General features: G+C 37.4%; 1 protein-coding gene and 1 pseudogene across 10 annotated transcripts in view; one reads left to right on the top strand and one right to left on the bottom strand.

Moving 5' to 3' along the window:
• The window catches only part of USP40 (ubiquitin specific peptidase 40), an 89,034-nt gene that overhangs the window by 6,281 nt on the left and 61,789 nt on the right, over positions 1-20,964 (top strand). For 9 of the 10 annotated variants that reach the window (XR_009735545.1, XR_009735546.1, XR_009735544.1 and 6 more), the window contains exons 5-10: positions 2,417-2,581; positions 4,284-4,430; positions 6,925-7,068; positions 9,565-9,693; positions 15,176-15,271; positions 17,162-17,269. Coding sequence is in view for 6 of the 10 variants with exons in the window: in XM_061412659.1 (XP_061268643.1) it covers positions 2,417-2,581; positions 4,284-4,430; positions 6,925-7,068; positions 9,565-9,693; positions 15,176-15,271; positions 17,162-17,269 (789 nt within the window). In the remaining 4 variants the exon portion in view is untranslated. The remainder of the gene's footprint in view (positions 1-2,416; positions 2,582-4,283; positions 4,431-6,924; positions 7,069-9,564; positions 9,694-15,175; positions 15,272-17,161; positions 17,270-20,964) is intronic. The other variant, XM_061412662.1, reaches the window with a different exon arrangement.
• On the bottom strand, positions 19,245-19,332 carry LOC133245468 (small nucleolar RNA SNORA11; annotated as a pseudogene).

Below are 20,964 nucleotides of genomic sequence, written 5' to 3'. Positions count from 1 at the left end.
TTTATGAATGGATGTCATTTGGGGTTGGGGAAAGGGGTTGTGGATACAGGGGAAAATGTTTATAAGAGCTGGTTTTTATCATTTCTACCCTTTGTACAGTGTAGTTGAGATGTGATACCTGTTATGTTAATGGAATATTGCCATTTTTATAGAAAACCACTTATCAACTTAAAAAGCTGACTAGCAGTTAATATATCTGCCTTTATGTGTTTAAATCTGGATATTCCAATTTTGAACATTTTCTTCAAGCAAAACAGTGAAATCATTCTTGGCAGGTCTTTTCATTTTCCCTGTCCTGCCTTTCTCCTGACTCGCTTCATTTTCTTCCTGTATCCTACTGTGTGTGTGGCCTTCCTCCTAGTTTTTTTTTTTTTTGCTTGCACTCCTAAAGGGTATTTCACTATATGCAAACACTAAACCTGTGCAGCACTAAGTGAAGATGCACACTGTCAATACTGATGAGCTGTTAGCTGTACAAAGTCAAAATCAGGTCTTCACTTTTTTATGGAATAGATGTATTTTTGCAGAGACGAAGGTATGGGAGACCACCACAGAATTTAAAGAGGCAATGATCAGATTAAGGTTATGTTGCCTTCAGAAATAAACTGTGAACTCTTGTCTTCTAACCAGTAACACTAAATAACTGGACAATGCTATGTGGTTGAAAAAGTCAGGTTTGGGCTTAGAAGTAAAATAGGGTATAATACATTCCCTTAAGAGTGTATGTTACGTTTCTGGTGTAGGGCAGGTGATTAGGGTGAATTCCTTTTTCTTTCCTTATTTTAAAGGTATTGTCTTGTCTTAAATTATTGAGATATAATTCACATGCCCTAAGATTCACTCTTTGAAAGGGTACAAGTTCAGTGGTTTTTTAGTATATTCAGAGTTGTACAAGCATCACAAGGGTTGTACAATGGTCACTACAGTCAACTTTAGGACATTTTTTCACTACCACCAAAACAAACTACGTACCCATTAGCAGTTCCTCCCCAGCCCTGCGTGCCCTTTCCCTGAGTCCCTGGCCACCGTTTTTCTCCTCTGTCTCTGTGGATTTGCCTCTTCTGGACACTTCACAGAAATTGTTTCATATAATACGTGAACTTTTGTAGCTAACATCTTTCATGTAAAGTTTTCAAAATTTATTCATGTTGTGGTATGTTTCAGCACTTCATTCCTTTTTATTACCAGATAATACTCTATCAGATGGATATGCCTCTGTGTTTTGGCTTCTTTTAACCTAGTCATCAGTTGATGGATTTCTCTTTGTTCAGATAAAGAGCTTCCTCTTGTTGGCTTCATCCTTCTTAAAGATGTGAAAACCTGATTGATTGATTTCTAAATAAAATCTTGTAGGAAACCCTCTCAGACTGACCTGCAGTGGTAGAGAGGTCTTGGAGACACCTTTGCCAAACTTAGGATTGTTCAGAAACAGAGCTTGAAAACTTCCGCAAACTTTCTGTCCCATCAGAGCCAGTGATATTGGAGAAATTTATATCACCTAGTATCTTGTGTGTCAGAAACTGAGAAAAAGATCTTAGGTCCCACATCTTTTTCCAGCTTTCATCCCTTTATCAGCTTCTCTTCCCATGAAATGTACCTTGAAAATCATCTTCTCAGCCCACTCCTCTGCACCCTCCATTTACTCCTCTCCCTTCTTTCTACCCTTCCAGTCACAGTCACTCACGGCATCCACGTGCCAAGTCCAGGAGACACTGCTCCACTCCCTGCAGCCCTCAGTGGTGACGCTCACCACCCTTGCTGATGTTCCTGGCTCTTCCTCGGGCTCCTGTGCTGGTTTTTGTGTTCGCCATTCCTATATGTTGGTGTGCCCCTTGACTTTGGATTTATAAATGGTTCTCGTCCTCTTCACACACAGTTTCATACAAGGATTTCTCGGTGGCTTTCAAGTTAATCTGCAGGTTAAGGCAGATCCCATCAGAGTTTTTCTCCAGGCAGTGTGTTAGTCTTGCTTTGTTGGTCCACGTGTCAAAGCAGTAAGCTCTAGTTCTTCTCAAACGCTGATGATTCAGAGTGTTTACCTGTCCCTCTGATCTGTGATTTCTCTGTGCACACGCTGCCTGACTGTTCTCTGTCTGTTCTGTTCCTTCCTCTCCTCTGGCACAGCCATGTATGTGGTTTCCTGCCAAACAAATGCACTTTCCTGTTCTCGGGTGACTTGAGTTATGTGTACACACTGAACACCATCTGTTTGTTTTTTCATTTTGTAGTAAAAGTGAGAATAGGTGGTGATCTCTTAGCCTGCTCTCAGCTCATTTAGCTTAGTCATCCTTACATTTGATGGAGGCTTGCCTTTGGATTTCTAAATAAGTCTTGTGTTTTTCAACTAATATCACTTAAAATCTGTTTTTAAAATTCTGAAGCACAAAATTACATTTAAAAGTTACCTGTTTTATAGGAAATGAGGCAACATGATGTGCAGGAACTGAATCGAATTCTCTTTAGTGCTTTGGAAACTTCTTTAGTTGGAACCTCCGGCCATGACCTCATCAACCGTCTATATCACGGAACCATTGTTAACCAGATTGTTTGTAAAGAATGTAAGAATGTCAGTGAAAAGCAGGTGAATATGCAAGAGTATTTTAGTAATAAGTTAAATCATAAATTATAATTCATGTAATTAAATCTGTGATCTGTACCATATGAGGATTAATGTGCTTATTACTATAAATAACCATCACTTTTTTCCTTGTACTCTAGATGCTCCCAGATTATAAATTTATAATCCAGATTTCTCCATGTAAACTGAAAGAAGTAGATATCTTAAGATATAGCTTAAATCTTCTATTTAGCGCTCTAATATTTAGAAAGTAGATTTGGGGAATATTTACAGTAGGGACCTGTGGCATCATGAGAAAAGCCAATGTCGTCATGGGTCAGTGGTTGGAATATCGTAAAGAAAGTCACTTGGGTAATAAAAACAGAAAACACTGAGGAATGTTTAACAAATCTGTAATTATATATTGGATTTAGTTTATTGATGTCCCTCAGAAAGCTCGTTCGTATGTGTGTGCTTATGTTTAAATATTATATATATAAAGCTATCATAATCCTGTTTAAACTGGTGTAACCTTCAATTATTTGCCCTAACAGATTGTCCATTTTATGTAGTTAGAAATTTGCTTATGTAAATTTAATAATCACTGCTTGCACTACAAATCTTATATAACAAATTATTTCATCACTGAACCATTGTCCTTTAATAAAAACCTTCTTTTCTTATGGCAAGATTTATAGAAAGTTTATATGTTTGTATAAGTAAAAAATTAAATGCCATTTTCTAAGTGTTGCATTAATTGCCTTTTTGAAGTATATATATATATATATTCTATATATTTAAATGATAAAGTATTGGGCATAAAAAAGACTTTGAACCCTTATTGTGTATCATAATAGATTTGGCCAGCCTGGTTTGGAAATATTAAGATGTTATGTGTATGTGGGTTACTATATGATTGACCACTATAATGTAATGATTCACAAAGTAATTTTAAAACATAATGTACATGAAGGCACATTATAAATTAGGCATTAACTTTTCACGTATCTATCTTGTAAACTATGTATGAACGTTAGTCTTACTGCTTTGGAATTCCACCATGAACTAATTAACTAGTGCTATTTTATGATCCCCATAATCCATCAAGGTAATGCTGTTGCACAAACACACATGCAAAATTATGAATGTGCTTTCAACTTGTCAAACTGTGTCTGTTTAATATTGGAAATATGTTGTAATTCAAAGGTAATTTTAGTAGAATTAGTAGACTCACATTTTAAAAAATATCCTCCTCTTAATTTTCATGAAAATACCTTTATGTCCTGGCTGAAAATAATTTTTTTTCTTAAACTAACCCTAGCAGAAGAGGGGGAAGCAGGGTTTACAATAGAGTCCAACCATAGCCTTGCTGTGCCTGCCTGGAGACTAACATAGTACTAATGAACTGCACATACACTCTTCTCAATTCATGCGTTCAGTGGTTTATTTCCTGATAAAAATAGGTTTTATTGTATCTACAGTGAACTCGTAAATTGGCTCCTGATATATTTTAAGCTGAGTTATAATTTGCTTGAGAAAGAATAATTTATTGTTATGAATCTCACCGTATCTACTTGGGAGACCTATGCCTTCATATATAGAAAAGATAGATGTGTTTTAAAAAAGAATATATGTGTGATTATTCCCAGTGTATGTTTGAGTTGGTGATCTGTTTGTGAACATTTGTGGAATTGTATTTTCAATGTTATGTTCATGTATATTTCAGGAAGATTTCCTAGATCTAACAGTAGCAGTCAAAAATGTATCAGGTTTGGAAGATGCACTCTGGAACATGTATGTGGAGGAGGAAGTTTTTGACTATGACAACTTATACCACTGTGGAAACTGTGACAGGCTGGTTAAAGCAGCAAAGGTAAAGGTAGACCCCTGCCTCTTGTGCGGGTAGTGCTTGGAGCAGGAACGCCCGTCAAGTGCAGCCACCTTGTGTGAGACGTACATGAAGCTTTTAATCAGTAATAAGGATTGAAAAGACATGTCCTTACACTGTATATATTTGTATTTTAATTTTTTTTACAGTATTTTTTAAGCTTTCAACCTCACAGTTCATTCAACTTCTTTCTCTCCCGGGAAAAATTTATTTGTAGCTCAGTGTTTCTTAAATAAACCTTTTTTTTTCCTTTGGAAGTTACTATTATGAAGAAGGCAATATATTTTTATATCTGCCAACTAGGAAGCTTGTTGAGCTTTCAGTTTTTTTGGTCTGCCACTATGAAAACAGAGAGCTTTATTTTTTGCATATGCAGTTATTGTACAATATTGATATATATGTTGATAGGTATCTTCCTTGATGCTAACAAATCTAATATGGCTTTTCCTTCTCCCCCCATTGAAAGTACCTAACTTGACAGGATTTGACAAAGTACATCAGGGTTTTTCTTCATACAACAAAGCAAAGCAAAATATAGAAGAAAAAGAAAACAAGATTTAAGCAACTGATTTATTTTGCAACGTGGCATCAACTCAGCTGCTATTATTATGTGTAGTAGGAACTCTTTCACTGCTTGTAGATGATATGACAGGCTGTTCATTAACCTGCTAACCTTGAACTCAGTTGAACCAGTGGTTATTGAGCCCTGACTTAAAGAACTACCACAAAAGATTTATCTTTGCAGTTATTCTGTTAAGACAGAGTGATAGCACTATTCCTAGAGCTGACAATGTTGAATTTTCCAACAAAGAAAATGAGGGTTGATTTAGACAGCACATGGTATTGATTTGGATCCTGGAGACTGTAGGTGAAAATGTGATAAAAACAATAAACTCCATGCCTGTAGCGTTCACAGTGGGATCTGAAACCAGGATTTGAAAACAATTTTATATTGTTTAATATTTATTTCCATCTAGCCTTTGCCCTTTTATAAACCCAAAGAGAAAGGCTTATTTTTTGCTTACTTATTTTGTATTTCCTCGTTGGTATTACAACTACAACCTAATAAAATAAATATAAAATTTAGAGGATGGAGCATCATGGAAAAGACAAATACATGCTTAGTTCTGGTTGAACTTAATTTGCACATTGGTAAAATAAGAACCTTTTGCCAAACAAAAATAATTCTTGCATGCACCTTTTATGTCATTGGTTTAATTCATTTTCAGTGAAAATTTTTTGATTTTGATATTTTTAAAGTTGCCTTCTAGTTGCATTAGATTTACTGTATTCTAAGGTTAGGCTTGGTTGTGGTACCTAAATTAATGTATATTTTCTTGTTCTGGGCAGTCTTTCTTTTCTCGCCACATTATAGTTGAGTTGCTCACTTTTTTTAGATGCATTTTTTTTGAGCTAGGGTGAAAATCTGCCATGTTGTTAGATTGCTGCTTTTTCATTTAATTTCTTTTTCACCCACTAGATTTGTAGAATTGCTGTCTTATATATTTTTAGGAATGTTAGATATTTATGATTATGGATAATTTTATATATGGGGAAGGATTTTTTTTTGCCCCTTCACATTGCCATTAATAAGGGATTTGGGAGTCTTCCATGGTGGCTCAGATGGTAAAATGTCTGCCTGCAATGCGGGAGACCCGTGTTTGATCCCTGGGTTGGGAAGATCTCCTGGAGAAGGAAATGGCAACCCACTCCAGTACTCTTGCCTGGAGAATCCCATGGGTGGAGGAGCCTGGTAGGCTACAGTCCATGGGGTCGCAAAGAGTCAAACATGACTGAGCTACTTCACTTTCACTTCATGCCTTTAAAATAAAGAGCAGCTCAATATAGTGTTTTGTTTTAAAGCAAGGCATTAAAATAAAAAATATTTTATTATCTGCTTTTTAAGGACAGTAACTAGAAAAAACCCCAGTCAATGGATCTCAGTGTTTGGGAAGTTAGAGTCCTTTTGAAAGTCTAATGAAAGCTGTGGATCTTCTCCCCAGAAAAATACACACAAATACACATAATATTTTCATATAATTTAAAGGATTCGGATCCGTTGAAACAGTCCCTAGGTCGAAGGTGATAGAGCTCCAGCTCTTCAGTAAATAAGAGCTGTGTAAAGTCAAGTCAGTGACTGAGGGGGAAGGTGAAAGGTCAGGGCTCAGGCAGGAAAGAAGCACTCTTTGGGAGGAAGCACCCTCATCAGATAGCTTTAATTTTATTTAGGATAGCAACATTAAAACATACACGTGCACTGTAAATTTTTAGGTGTAAGCATAAGTGAGCGATGTCAACTTTTAGCACTAAAATAGATGAGTTTATGTCAAGAGCTGTGTTGAATCCACAATGATTAGTTTATGTGACTTAAGGACATTTCTCTTAAAACTGTGTCATAGGTTGCCTTTTTATACCTTATGAAGTGTTATTCTTTTATATAATTCAGCTTTTAAAATTTACATTTTTTTTCTTTTGACAGTCGGCCAAATTACGTAAGCTGCCTCCCTTTCTTACAATTTCATTATTAAGATTTAATTTTGATTTTGTGAAGTGTGAACGATACAAGGAAACAAGCTGTTATACATTCCCTCTCCGGATCAATCTCAAGCCTTTTTGTGAACAGGTTTGAACTATTCTGTTTTGAAATTCTTTCTTTTCCCCTCTAAAGGGGAATGTTTTGTTGACCTGATTTGCAGTTTGCTTAGTGCAGTCTCTCAGCCTTGGCACTGTTAAAATTTGTGTGCTCAGTTGCTCAGTCGTGTCCAACTCTTTGTGGTTCCAAAGACTGTAGCCTGCCAGGCTCCTCTGTCCACGGAGTTTGCCAGGCAAGAACACTGGAGTGGGTTGCCATGCCCTCCTCCAGGGGATCCTCCTCATCCAGGAATCCAGCCAGCGTCTCTTATGTCTCCTGCATTGGCAGCTGGATTCTCTACCACCACACCACCTGGGCAGCCCCCGTTAATGTTTAGAATTGCGTAATTCTCTGTTGTGGTGGGATTGTGCATGTATTTTAGGATGTTAAGCAACATCCCTGGCCTCTGCCTAGTAGATGACAGTAGCATCTCCCGCTTCTGTGCCCAGAAGTGACAAAAATGTCTTCAGACTTTGCCGAATGTCTGTGTCTCCTGAGGAGAGGCAAGGTGGGTAAAATTGCTCCTGGTTGAGAACCACTAGTTTATTACAGTCCTTTTTAATTTCCAAGTATGGATTTATTTCTAGTTTGTTTTTTTTTCCCCTTAACTCTCCTTGAAAAATCTTTGAAATGAAAGTTTAAGAATAGAATTAGAAAAGACCCTGCAATAGGAAAAATTAACATTCAGTAGGATGTTCTATTTGGATCTAGTTTACTTTAGATGCAAAAATGAATTACACATTTAGAAAGCGAATGAGAAATTGGAATGTCACTAGTGTAGAATTTGTAATCCTTAAGACATGGGGAAAAAATGTTTAAAAACAAATTAATTACATAATCAGCCTACTTTATAAGCTGTTTAAAAATATTTCCTGTTCTGTTGCTATACATGCTAAGATCAGAGTGATGAGACTGATGCATTTCTTGTTAAAAACCATTCTTTATATGTTTGAGACCAGAAGATTAATTAGCCAGCTATAGAGTTTCTTTGTATCAAAGTAATCTTTTTCTAAATGGTTTTAAATCCCAGTGGACCTTCCTCAGCCTAGTTACCGAGCTTTTGGGTTTTATAATTATACTAATTTCCATTGAAAGGTTCTAATGTCTTGGCTCTGAGCCTATTACCAGCATACACAGAATAAACAGGTTTTCCAGGGTACTTTTCCCTGCTCCTATTTGCTGTCTGAAAAAAAAATTCATTTTTAAATAATTGACTTATTTCTCCCTGTCTCAGTTTTATTGAGAAATAATTGACCCACATCACTTGTATAAGTTTAAGGTGTACAGAATGATGGCTTGGTTTACAAATAATATGAAACGATTACCTCAGTAGGTTTAGTTAACTTCCATTATCAAATATAGAAAAATTTTTGTCCTTTTACAAAAAGTAGTTTGTCACATGATTTTAACATATGTTGAAATAACAAAACTGAAAAAAGCAAGACATTGAGCATCTAAGAAATTCACAGTAATTTTGCTTTTTGATTTCTATATTAATGAAAATCATTATCATCTTTGTTTACATCTCTCTTGGTTTTTGCCTGAACCAGACATTTGCAAAATGACATTTAAAAACTGCTGCTCACTTAAAAAGTATAATTTAAGAAAATAAGTTCCCTAAATAATTGACATTTCCCAAGTAGCATCACATATGCCAAGTATCTTTTAACCTAAAGTAGGTTTTGTTTTTTAATGCCCATGTAGGTGTTCATACCTGAAGTAGGAAATGGGAACACACCTCAGTATTCTTGCCTGGAAAATTCCATGGACAGACAAGCCTGGTGGGCTACAGTCAATGGGGTCACACAGTCAGACATGACTGAGCATGCATACATAGGTTTTCATAATTATACAGTTATAGAACACATTGCTTGTAGAGAAGATTGATCACACATTTGATAACTGAAAAAAAGAACTTTTCATTCCACTAAACTGCCTCTACACAAAACCAGCTAGTATTCATAATTACTAAATTCCTGTTTTATGCAGAGGACTGAAGTGTCTGGAGGGGTAATGCATAGTAGATATAGCTCTGACTTTGAGGCACATAACAGTCTTGTTAAAATATATTCAACTGCTAAAGAACTCCTTTATAAACCAGTGTAATAGGTATAATATGAGACGATTTTCTCTTGCTAAAATGCTCTCTCACTCACTGATAGGGTGATATGTCTTGTGTTATAATGTGGACTTCCATGATTTAAGCCAAAGTACATAAAAATCACATCTTGATTGAATATATGTTTTTATGTTCAACTCAGGTAGAATTTGGTTGGTGTAGTATAACTGGTATTTTCAGTCAAAGAATTATGCGTTTCAAAATTTAAAACTGATTATTCAAATTTATGTTAATTTACCCTAAATAATAATAATAATAACCAGTGATGTTTCTTACTGATTTTAATAGTTGAAATTCTTCTTTCCCTTTTCATTATATATATCTTTGTCTTATGTAAACTATAACAATGTTTATGTTCTTTCTTGTAGAGTGAATTAGATGACTTGGAATATATGTATGACCTCTTCTCAGTTATTATACACAAAGGTGGTTGCTATGGAGGACATTATCACGTGTATATTAAAGATGTCGATCATTTGGGAAACTGGCAGTTTCAAGTAAGTATAGAAATTAGTTTAAGAGTATCTTTGCAACTGTTTTCTAGCCTTATTATTTTGGTGAGGCTATTTTTTGGTCATTTCTTATATGTTCACTCTGTGGAAAACTCTTAAAGGCATTAAAAGTTAATACAGATAGAAGTTTAAATTTTTTAGACACCTCTTATTTGCTCTTCACCTAGGTTCTCCAGTTGTTAACATTTTGCCAAATTTCTGTAAGTCCATACTCTGTATACAAACACACACACACACAGAGTTAACATCATTATTAACGCTGAACCACTTGAAGTTTCATGAGCCTCTTTACCCCTAAATTCCTCCGTGTTTATCTCCAGAGAACCAGGACATTCTCTTACAAAAGCGTAGATCAAAATCAAGAACTTTAATACTGATACAATACTATTTATTATCTAATATAGATTTTATAATCAGATTTAACGGGTTTCATCCAAATCCATTATAGCATTTTCTTCCCACTGTAGTGTCAAGTCCAGGAACATGCATTATATTTAATTAGCATGTCTTGAAAAGTGAAAGTGTTAGGTACTCAGTCATGTCGGACTCTTTGCAACCCCATGGACTGTAACCTGCCAGACTCCTCTGTCCATGGGATTTTCCAGGCAAGAATACTGGAGTGGGTTGCCATTTCCTACTCCAGTGGATCTTTCTGACCCAGGGATCGAACGCTGTGTCTCTTGCGTCTCCTGTGTTAGCAGGCAGGTTCTTTACCATCTGAGCCACCAGGGAAGCCCTTTGGTCTCCTTTAATCAATAACCATTCCTCAGCTTTCTTTGTCTTTCATGGCACCAAACAAAGATGATCCTTCTGTATTGTCTTTGTGTTTTACAAATGAGACTTCAGTCTTCCTGAAATGCTTTGCTGTGAATGGCATGATGTTTATTCTGTCTGGGAACCTAGTTTCCCAGTACCATTTATTTAATATTCCATTCTTTCCCCACCAATCTACAATGCTAGTTCTGTTATATTAATTGTTATTTTTATTTAAGTCCATGTTGGGGCTCTGTATTCTGTTTTTGTTGTTGTTGTTCCTTGTTTTCCTATTCCTAGGCAAATGCTACACTATTAATTTCCGAGCTGTATTAGTAAGTCTTATTATCTGGTAGGGCAAGTCTCTCTCTGTGTTGTTATTCTTCAGGAGTGTTTTGGTTTTTATGGTTTTCTGAACATTTCTAGAGTCACCTTGTCAATATTCTCACACATATATACACATAAAAGTAGTAGGGTTTTGAATCTACATGTGTAAATAATATACATCTTTTTGGTTTTAGAACTTCTTTAGTGTCGTCTAAAAAAAGTTATATAATTTTCTCTAGAAAATAAAGCACTCATCAGGAGTCCAGTTCCAGTTATTTGCAGTGGAAAAAATTGTAATATATTACATGCTAGCCCCAAACTCTCAACCAGTTTCCTAAAATGTAACTAAAACACCAATAATGTAAGTTCTAACCCATCATGTTAGGATGTGGCATGCTTCAGACATACCTTCCTGATTGTCAAACAATTAATACTGTGATGAATGAATAATTGCTCCACTCAAGGTAACATAGCTTCTCTGAGTGCTGTGCATGCATGTGTACATGCTTAGTCGTGTCCAACTCTTTGCAACCCCATAGGGTAGCCAGGCTCCTCTGTCTGTGGAATTTCTCGGGCAAGAATCCTGGAATGGGCTGCGATGTCCTTTTCCAAGGGATCTTCTTGACCAAGCGATTGAACCTGGGTCTCCTGCGTCTCCTGCATTGGCAGGTGGACTCTTTACCACTGAGCCGCCTGGGAAGCCCTCTGAGTGCCAGCAGTATTGAAAAATGCCATGTTCCCTTTGTTGACATTCACTTTGCTTTTCAGAACATCTCCCTGTGTTTCTGATGCTCTGTTGGTTATACGTAGAATGTACGGAGAGAGACTTACGCTTTGTAAAGTTTGGATATTTAAAGTCTAACTGTTCTGTTGGGAAAATACTGACCAGGGAGATGTTCTATGGCACTGTGTCTATTCTGTGTAGTTTTTGGACTGCTCGTAGCTGATATATTGAAATACAGTTATCTTGTTAGTACATTGACTTTATAATCAACCATCTTGCTTTTGGAAAAAAGACAAGTTTTGTTTCACTCTTTCCTATCCTTAACCTCCCATGTCTTTTATTTCTAGAACTGGGTTTATCCAGTTTGGGGTCTAGGAAGCCATACACACATCTCTCGAATGCATGTGCCTATTTGCCAAGACACTAGCTCGTTGGGCACATTTTAGTCAGATAGAGTGACGCACGTCTTACCTTCTCTGTCTAGTTCTGCCCTCCATGTTCCACCCTTAGTGGCTGATTCTTAACCTCTTACCTTCCTTCACACTGCTGTCTTCCAGGCCCCATGATAAGTGAATCTTACTCTCCAAGCAGCTGTTCTCCCCTGCGCCCCCCCACTTTCAAACAATTGCATTAACTTTATTTCATTCTCTGCAGAAGATGAGGTTGAACCTTTTGTTAGATCTTTATAGAAGCTTGTGAACAGGTCTTATAAATAGTTATTATATAGTTCATTTTTTTTTCCCTTTGCCTAGTCCACTGTAGTTCCTGGTTTTCTCCTTCCACTTATGTTTCTGTGGTAGCCTTTGTTTCCGATGTTGTCCTGTCTCTCTTCAGCCTTAGAAAGTGCTCATGTCGTCCATGCAGTTCTGCTTCTGCCTCGGGGCTGTGTCTCTGCTGTCCTCCATGCTGGCCACAGGCCGTCCTCAGTCTTGCTCAGCCAGTGTCAGATTTCAGGCACTTCTGTAGTGGGCAGGATTTATCCTCAGTCTTTTGATGCATAAAGTATTTATTTCCAGTTTCCTTTTTAAGTTTATCATTGACATCATGCACAGAGGTAAGCTTCACACTGTGCGGTGAGGTAGCTCAAAAGGAATGATTCTTCCATATCTTCCTTTTGAGTTGTTCTCCCTTGGACATCTCTACAATTCCGTGTTCATTTCTTGGGAAATGACGGCAGCATCAGGCTCTTCTCTCAGCTCCTTTATACGACGCAAAGGGGCAGGCAGGCACGCTTTCACTTGGCTTGGCTCTCTACACTGCTTCTCTGGTCTGAAGTTCTGGTACTTTAGCAGCGTCTTCTGAAACTTAAAGAGCAATCAGAAGATTGCTTTCTGTCTCTGCCTGTATATTTCCTAATTCATGGCTTCTGTGAAGCATCACATTTATCTTTTTTTATTATTCCACTCTTTAAGAATCACTAGCTTTTCATCTAGAGCTTTATGGTGTTCAAATAATGATGCATGCTTTAAGAGTTTCAGCTTCAGTAGGTATACCTGCTGGACACTGCTTCTCTGTTTACTACCATTATCCTGAGAGATCTCTTACGCCGAGAGACAAAGGACTCCAGATACTGTAAACACAGGCAGGTATTGTTTCTTCTGCTTTCAGTTTGGTGATTTCTTCTTCCCTTGCAAGTTTCCCTGCTAGGTGCCATCTTCAAGGAACACCTTTAAATGACCTGTCTCATATAATGTTCCTTGGGTGAAAGCCAACATTTCAGTTCTCTCAGCCCAGCTAGAAGATGAGCTCTTCCTGCTTGCATGGAGGTCATTAACTATTCAGAATGTGGCCCTAGATCTGGCTATGAAGAGGAGCCTGACTTAGGCCTTCCGAAGTGGGGGGCTTTCCTTTCGTTGATGGTTGATATCACTTTGAACCTTTGAGGATGTGGGACAAAGGAGGCTTTTCAGTAACTTTCACGAGTCAGCCCCGGGACTGGTGCTTGTAGGACCAGCCTGTCCTCATAAGACCAAGGTTGGACACCGGCAGAGTGCAGGAGGACTCGGCCCAGGCCACATGCCCCCTGCACCAGTGTCACATCCTGGATGATGCCAGCCTACCTCTCCCCTCCTGCCATTTTTAAATCTCTTGTTTCTTAGCCATGAATGTCTTTGCATGCTAAGTCACTTCAGTTGTGTCCAACTCTGTGCAACCCCATGGACTGTAGCCCGCCAAGCTCCTCTGTCCATGGGATTCTCCAGGCAAGAATACTGGAGGGGGTTGCCATTTCCTTCTCCAAGGGATCTTCCCAGCCCAGGAATTGAACCAATGTCTCATGTCTCCTACATTGGCAGGCGGTTTCTTTACCACTAGGGCCACCTGGGAAACCTGTGAATGTCTTTAAACATCTTAAACACACTATTTTATTATTCTCTACCTGAAAATTGCAGTATCTGAAGACCGTGGGTCTTTGGATATCTGCTGACTCTGTTTCCTCATGATTTTGTTATTTTAGGCTGTAGACTTGGTTGGCTGTTTGTTTTTTAAGAATATGGTTTAGGAGTGATTGGAAGCCTGAGTTAAAAGTACCCTCCATGAAAGATGTGTGTCTGACTCTACCACATGCCTGTGGTCACCTCCAACCTTTAATACCTTGAAGATAAGATCTGTGTTTTAGAGCCATGCAAATAGTATGAATTTGGGCCACAAACTCACATGAGGACCTGTTTGTGATTATAGATTTTTAGAGGGAGTGTATTTCCACCTCCATCTAGTATCAGGGTGAAAGCAAACAAGTTTCTCATTGTTCTTTGTTGAGGAGTGGGGTTTGTTTGTAGATCATGCTTATATTTAGAGCATAGCCCTTTCAGGTTTCTAGCTTTTTGCTGGGATCTATTTGTGTGGTATAATAAAAATATATACATTTGATCTTTGTCCTGGATTCCTGGCTTAGAGCTCCTTGAGATTTCCCCAGTGATAAGGTTGTCTTTTCTTGTTCATAATGATCCCCTTTCAACCATACCTGAGGTTATGCTAATGAAGTTACCTGCAGGGTGAGGGCTGGTCACCAGAGGGACCAATCACATGGTTAGAAGGTTAGAACCTTCAGCCCCTTCCCCTGACCACGGAGGGACCAGGGGCTGGAGATTGAGTTTGGTGGTGTGTGCTCATTGCTGCAGTCATGTCTGACTCTTTGCAACCCCATGTACGGCAGCCTGACAGGCTCCTCTGACCATGGGATTTCCCAGACAAGAATACAGGATGCATGCCCTCCTGCAGGAGATCTTCTTGACCCAGGGATCAAACTCATGTCTCCTGTGTTGCAAGCAGATTCTTTTACCCCTGAGCCACCGGGGACCAATGATGGGTCACCAAGGGCCAATGATTCAGTCAGTCGTGCCTGCATAATGAAACTTAAATAAAACTCTGAAAGAAAGAGACTAAGGGAGTGTCCAGGCTGGGGATCACTGTGCTAGAAGCATTATTTACCTCACAATCCCAATTTATAGAAATGCTAGAGAGATGAGGTAATTTGTCCAGGATTATTCAACCACAGTTGAAATTCAAAGCCAGACTTCCTGATTCCAAAGCACATACAAGTTAGTATGATGTTTTTATCATCATTTCCTCATCTTGAAACCTCCGAGGCACAAATATTCCTGTTTTGCTAATTACTAAGAGATTAGTGATAGAAACTTTTTTTTTATTGTTTTCCTTCTTTAGGAGGACAAAAGTAAACCAGATGTGAATTTGGAAGATATTCAGAATAAAGAGGAGGTTGATGATCCATTGATGATTCTAAAAGCAATTTTATTACAGGTAGAGTATATGTTTATGTTTGTGTTTATGTATATATCAGCTATATGATTTAGTTGGTAGAAGTGATATTGTTACTATTCATAGTCTTTGGGGGAAATTCTCTGTCTATTGAAAAAAAAATTTTATTAGAGGCTTTCTGATTATAAAAGAAATACTTATGAATGGTAGAAATTTTGAGGGGAAAAAATTGAAAGTATATAAAGAAAATAAGTTTAAACCAAATGTTTGGTTACTGTTAACACTATGATATATATTCTTTGCATTTTATTTCCTTTGTGTTTGTATAGATATGTTAGGATTGGGTTACAAGATTTCTTTGGGTGGTTACTTTAAATAGAATTGGGATATACTATATATACTTCTTTGGAATTTACTGTTTTCCCATATTATCCTTCTAATGTCTTTAGGACCTGAAGTTATGTCCCCTTTTTCATTCTGTACTGATAATACCTCAAGTATATGACTTGTTTTTTTTTAACTTTACAATATTGTATTGGTTTTGCCATATATCAACATGTATAATATCATAAGTGTATGACTTTTAATGTTTATCACGTACCCTGTTGTAAAGATGGTAGTCTCTTTTCATTTATTCATTCATTCTTAATGAATATTTTTTTCTCAGTTTCTTTCTAGGGACCTAGGCTGAATATTGGTCTATGGCTACTGTCTTAGTCTGCTAGTTCAGTTCAGTCACTCAATCGTGTCCAACTCTTTGCAACCCCATGAATCGCAGCACGCCAGGCTTCCCTGTCCATCACCAACTCCCAGAGTTTACTCAAACTCATGTCCATCGAGTCAGTGATGCCATCCAGCCATCTCATCCTCTGTCGTCCCCTTCTCCTCCTGCCCCCAATCCCTCCCAGCATCAGGGTCTTTTCCAGTGAGTCAGCTCTTCACATGAGGTGGCCAAAGTACTGGAGTTTCAGCCTCAGCATCAGTCTTTCCAATGAACACCCAGGACTGATCTCCTTTAGGATGGACTGGTTGGATCTCCTTGCAGTCCAAGGGACTCTCAAGAGTCTTCTCCAACACCACAGTTCAAAAGCATCAATTCTTTGGCGATCAGCTTTCTTCACAGTCCAACTCTCACATCCATACATGACCACTGGAAAAACCATAGCCTTGACTAGACGGACCTTTGTTAGCAAAGTAATGTGACATAATAAAATCCCACAGACCGGTGTCTTAATTAACAGAAATTTGCTTTCTCATAGTTCTCAGGCTGGACAAGGTGTCTGCAGATCTGGTTTCTTCTGAGGCTTCTCTGCTTGGCTCTTGCTGTGTCCTCATATGGCCTTTCCTGTGTTCATGTGCATCCCTGGTGTCTCTGTGGGTCCAAATTTCCTTTCTTATAAGGATGCTTGATTGGATAAGGGCCCACCCTTAAGGCCTCATTTTAACTTAGTCATTTCTTTAACTGCCCTATCCAAATATAATCAGTTAAAATTTTGAGAGGTAGGAATTCAACATACGAATTTTTGTGGTAAGGGGACAGATTTCAGCTCAAAATAGTCACTTCTTACCCCCTTTTAGAAGTTGTTTATAATTCAGAACATTCAGAAGGGACCAGTAGTTTTTTTTTGCATGAAAGTATTTCTTCTAAAAATCCCACATAATATCAGAAATTTACCAAATCTCTAAATACACTTTGGATATTGCTCTTGAAATGTTTAAACGTTACCACATAGAAAGTGGCAAAATTCAAGTTTTCTAAACTTAGGCTTAATCTATTTTAAAAAGCTTTTGATTTTTAAATAATTTTGGTTAATCCACCTACTTGTTTGGTGTTACAGGCCCATTTATTAATCCTGTTGGTCCCTTGAACTCCTAAGCATTGCACTTAAATCTTATCAGATTTTCTTAAATGACTTTTCTTTCTTTCATAAGGAGGAGAGTAATCTAATTCCCGTTGATCAGCTGGGCCAGAAACTCTTGAAGAAGATAGGAATATCTTGGAATAAGAAGTACCGAAAACAGTATGGACCACTGCGAAAGGTATTCATGACATCCTTCTAGAAAGTTCCATCCCCAAGAAATTTTATTGTGATCTTGGCAACATGAATTTCTTTGCAGAAGGAAATTTAAATTAGGTAGAAATAGAATTAATATTTTTCTTAATGGTTAAAATTCAGTTAAATGATTTAGTAATTTATCATAGAATCAAGAATTAAGAAAGAGAAGAATAGAGAATGGGCTTTTAATCCCAACAGCAAAAAATGTCACCAAGTTCATATTCTTTTTTTTTTAATTAATTAATTTTAATTGGAGGATAATTACTTTACAATATTGTGGTGGTTTTTGCCATACATCAACATGAATCAGCCATGGGTACACATGTGTCCCCTATCCTAAACCCCCGTCCCCTGTCTCTCCCCATTCTATCCCTCTGGGTTGTTCCAGAGCACCGGCTTTGAGTGCCCTGCTTCAGGCATTGAACTTGCACAGGTCATCTCTCTTACATGTGGTAATATACATATTTCAATGCTGTTCTCTCAAATCATCCCACGCTCACCTTCTCTCATAGAGTCCAAAAGTCTGGTCTTCACATCTATGTCTCTTTTGCTGCCTTGCATAGATCGTCATTACGGTCTGTCTAAATTCCATATATATACATTAATATACAGTATTGGTGTTTCTCTTTCTGACTTACTTCACTCTGTATAATAGGCTACGTTTCATCCACCTCATTAGAACTGACTCAAATGCGTTCCTTTTTATAGCTGAGTAATACTCCATTGTGTATATGCAAAGTTCATATTCTAAGGCTTATCATCTTACTTACAGAAATGTCTTCTGGCATTCATCCACATTTCACTTGATCTTTCTTTGACACACAATTTTACTAAACTTGGCAGTCTGGTTTCCTCAACTGTAAGATGAGCAAAAGCTGGTAATGCCAGAATTGAGACAAAAACTTGACTGAAAACAAGCAAAGCAACAAAACACTTAGTAAACATTTGGAGCTATTTCTTGTAGAAGCAAGGTGCTTACGTGCTTCAGTCCGTGTTTAAGTTCATCTTTTAATTAGACCGCAGTTCATAAATGAAGTTATTGACCCTGAGTTCATGGACAGCCTTAGGTTTTCAATCAAAATGATTGGATCAGTGTTTCAGTATTTTACTATTAAGTATGTTATCAGCTGTGCAGGGGCTTTATTGTTTTGTTTTTAAATAAAAATATTCTTCATAAGTTTGAGGAAGTTAGCTTTTACTCATAGTTGACTGGTAGTTTATCTCTTTTTTTCCTTGAAGCTAATTTGTGCTTTTATTTGCCAATATAACTTAACTACAGTGGCTTGCAAACTTTTTTGACCTAAAAAGTACATTTTACATCACAGTCCAGTAAACACATACATACAGAATATCTATACTTATCTGTATATTAAGTTTATTGAGCAGTTTACAACAAAATTAGTAAGAAGGTACAGAAATTTCCCATATTCCCCTTCCCCACAACATGCATAGGTGTTACCAACATCATTCATCAGGGTGGTTGGTTGGTTAGCTTGTTTTTCCTAAACCAAGGATGAACCCTATTGATGTGTTGTAATCACCAAAGTCCATAGTTCATCTTAGGATTCATTCTAATGAAGTAAGTAGTACTACATTCTGTTCGTTTGGAAAAAAAATGTATAATGACATATATCCATTGTAATAATGTCATACAAAGTATTTCCACTGCACTAAAAAATTGTATTCTGTGTATTCATCTCCCCTCACTTCCAGACTCCTAGCAACCACTAATCTTTTTATTGTATCCATAGTTTTGCCTTTTCCAGAATGGCATAAATAGTTGAAATCTCTCTCTCTTTCAAAGCCTTTATATTTCTGTGACCACTCATGGCCCATGCATTCATGGGCTGGACAGACTCTTAAGTAGCAAACTTCCCCACTAAATATTGCAGCTTTCCTTCCAATATTGAACCTTGTCCCACTGGTCCTGCCCAACAGCCACATGAAGTGCAGAGGACATGTAGAGAGTATTTGGTCATAGGAAGGCCACAAGTTTTATGCCCCTTGTCTCAGTGAACCCAGATTCCTTTGGGTGTGTTACAAGCAGCTGATAGTTGTATCTTGAATAGAGGTTGGAGATTATCAAATGCTGTTTGTTTACATTTATTGATGTGACCACAGGGCTCTTTTCTTTTACTCTGTTAATGTAGTGAATTCTTTTGCCTTTTTTCAATGTTAAAGCAAATCTCACATTTCTGGGATAAATCACATTTGATCATGACATAGTTGTATGTATCTCTGTTGTTTATGTTGGGCTTCCCTTGCAGCTCAGTAAGTAAAGAGTCTGCCTGCAATGCAGGAGACCTGGGTTCAATTTCTGGGTTGGGAAGATCCCCTGGAGAAGGAAATGGCAAATATTTGGCTCATATTTTATTAAGATTTTGTGCCTATGTTTATGAGAGACATGAGTCTTTAACTTCCTTTTTTGTAGTATCTTTGTCAGGTTTTATTATCAAGAGTTACACACACACAGAAGTCACTCAGTCATGTCCAACTCTTTGCGACCCCATGGATTGTAGCCCACCAGGCTCCTTGGTCCATGGGATTTTCCAGGCATGAATACTGGAGTGGGTTGCTGTTTCCTTTTCCATATCAAAGTTAGGGAGGACTCAAAACAAATTGGGAAATTCTCACTTTTTTATATTCTTGAAAAGAATTTTTCTGAGGTAGATTATTATTTCTTAAATGTTTGATAAAGCTAGTTAGACCTGAAATGTTTTTATGGGAAGTTTTTTATATTATAGTTTTAATTTGTTTGTAGAGTTACTTACATTTTTATTACTTCTTGTTGGATTGTCTTAGAAAATTATATTTTTAAAAGAATTTGTCCTTTTATATATGGTGTCAAATTTATTGGCATGAAGTTGTTCAGAATATCTCATATTATCTTTTTTAGTGTCTGTAGGACCTAAAGTTCTTCATTTTCATTCCTGAAATTAGAAGTTTGTGTTTGCTCACTTTTTTCATAAGACTCTTTAGGGCTTATCAAATTTTTATAAAACAGCTTTTCAAAAAACAACTTTTACCTTTATTTTCTACTTCATGAAGTTTTCAACGTCATTGATTTCTGTTTTTAGTTATTTCTTCCCTTTCACCTCTGGGATTTAATTTAATCATCCTTCTCTAGCTTCTTGGGTTGGTATCTCAGTTGTTTTTTAAAACATGCTTTTAAATCATAATTTCCTTCTAAACGCTAATTTGTGCTCCATTGCCCAATCGTGTCCGACTTTTTGTGACCCATGGACTAGCCCGACCCGCCAGGCTCCTCCATCTGTGGGATTCTCCAGGCAAGAATACTGGAGTGGGTAACCATTGCCTTCTCCAGAGGATCTTCCTGACCCAGGGATTGAATCTAGGTCTCCTGCATTGCAGGTGGATTCTTTACCGTCCGAGTCATGGTCCTTGCCTTCAAATCTACTTTGTTTGGTATTATTACCTACTTTGCACCAAGCTTTCTAATGCAAGTGTGTCTATTGTAAACAGTATGAAGTTGGTTTTTGTTGATTTTGGAAAATTGTGATTTTTAAGGAATTTAACCTCTTAAAGTGTCAAATTTGTTAGCATAAAGTTGTTTGAAATACTACCATATTATCCTTTTAATATCTGTAGGACCTATAGGACCCTATTTCATTTATGATATTGGTAATTTGTGTTTTTTAGATTTCTTTTTCATCAGGC

This window comes from Bos javanicus, chromosome 3, assembly GCF_032452875.1.
Source record: "Bos javanicus breed banteng chromosome 3, ARS-OSU_banteng_1.0, whole genome shotgun sequence".
Taxonomy (NCBI): domain Eukaryota; kingdom Metazoa; phylum Chordata; class Mammalia; order Artiodactyla; family Bovidae; genus Bos; species Bos javanicus.
Note: the sequence above shows the minus strand (reverse complement) of the source record. Positions and strands in the feature narration are given on the sequence as shown.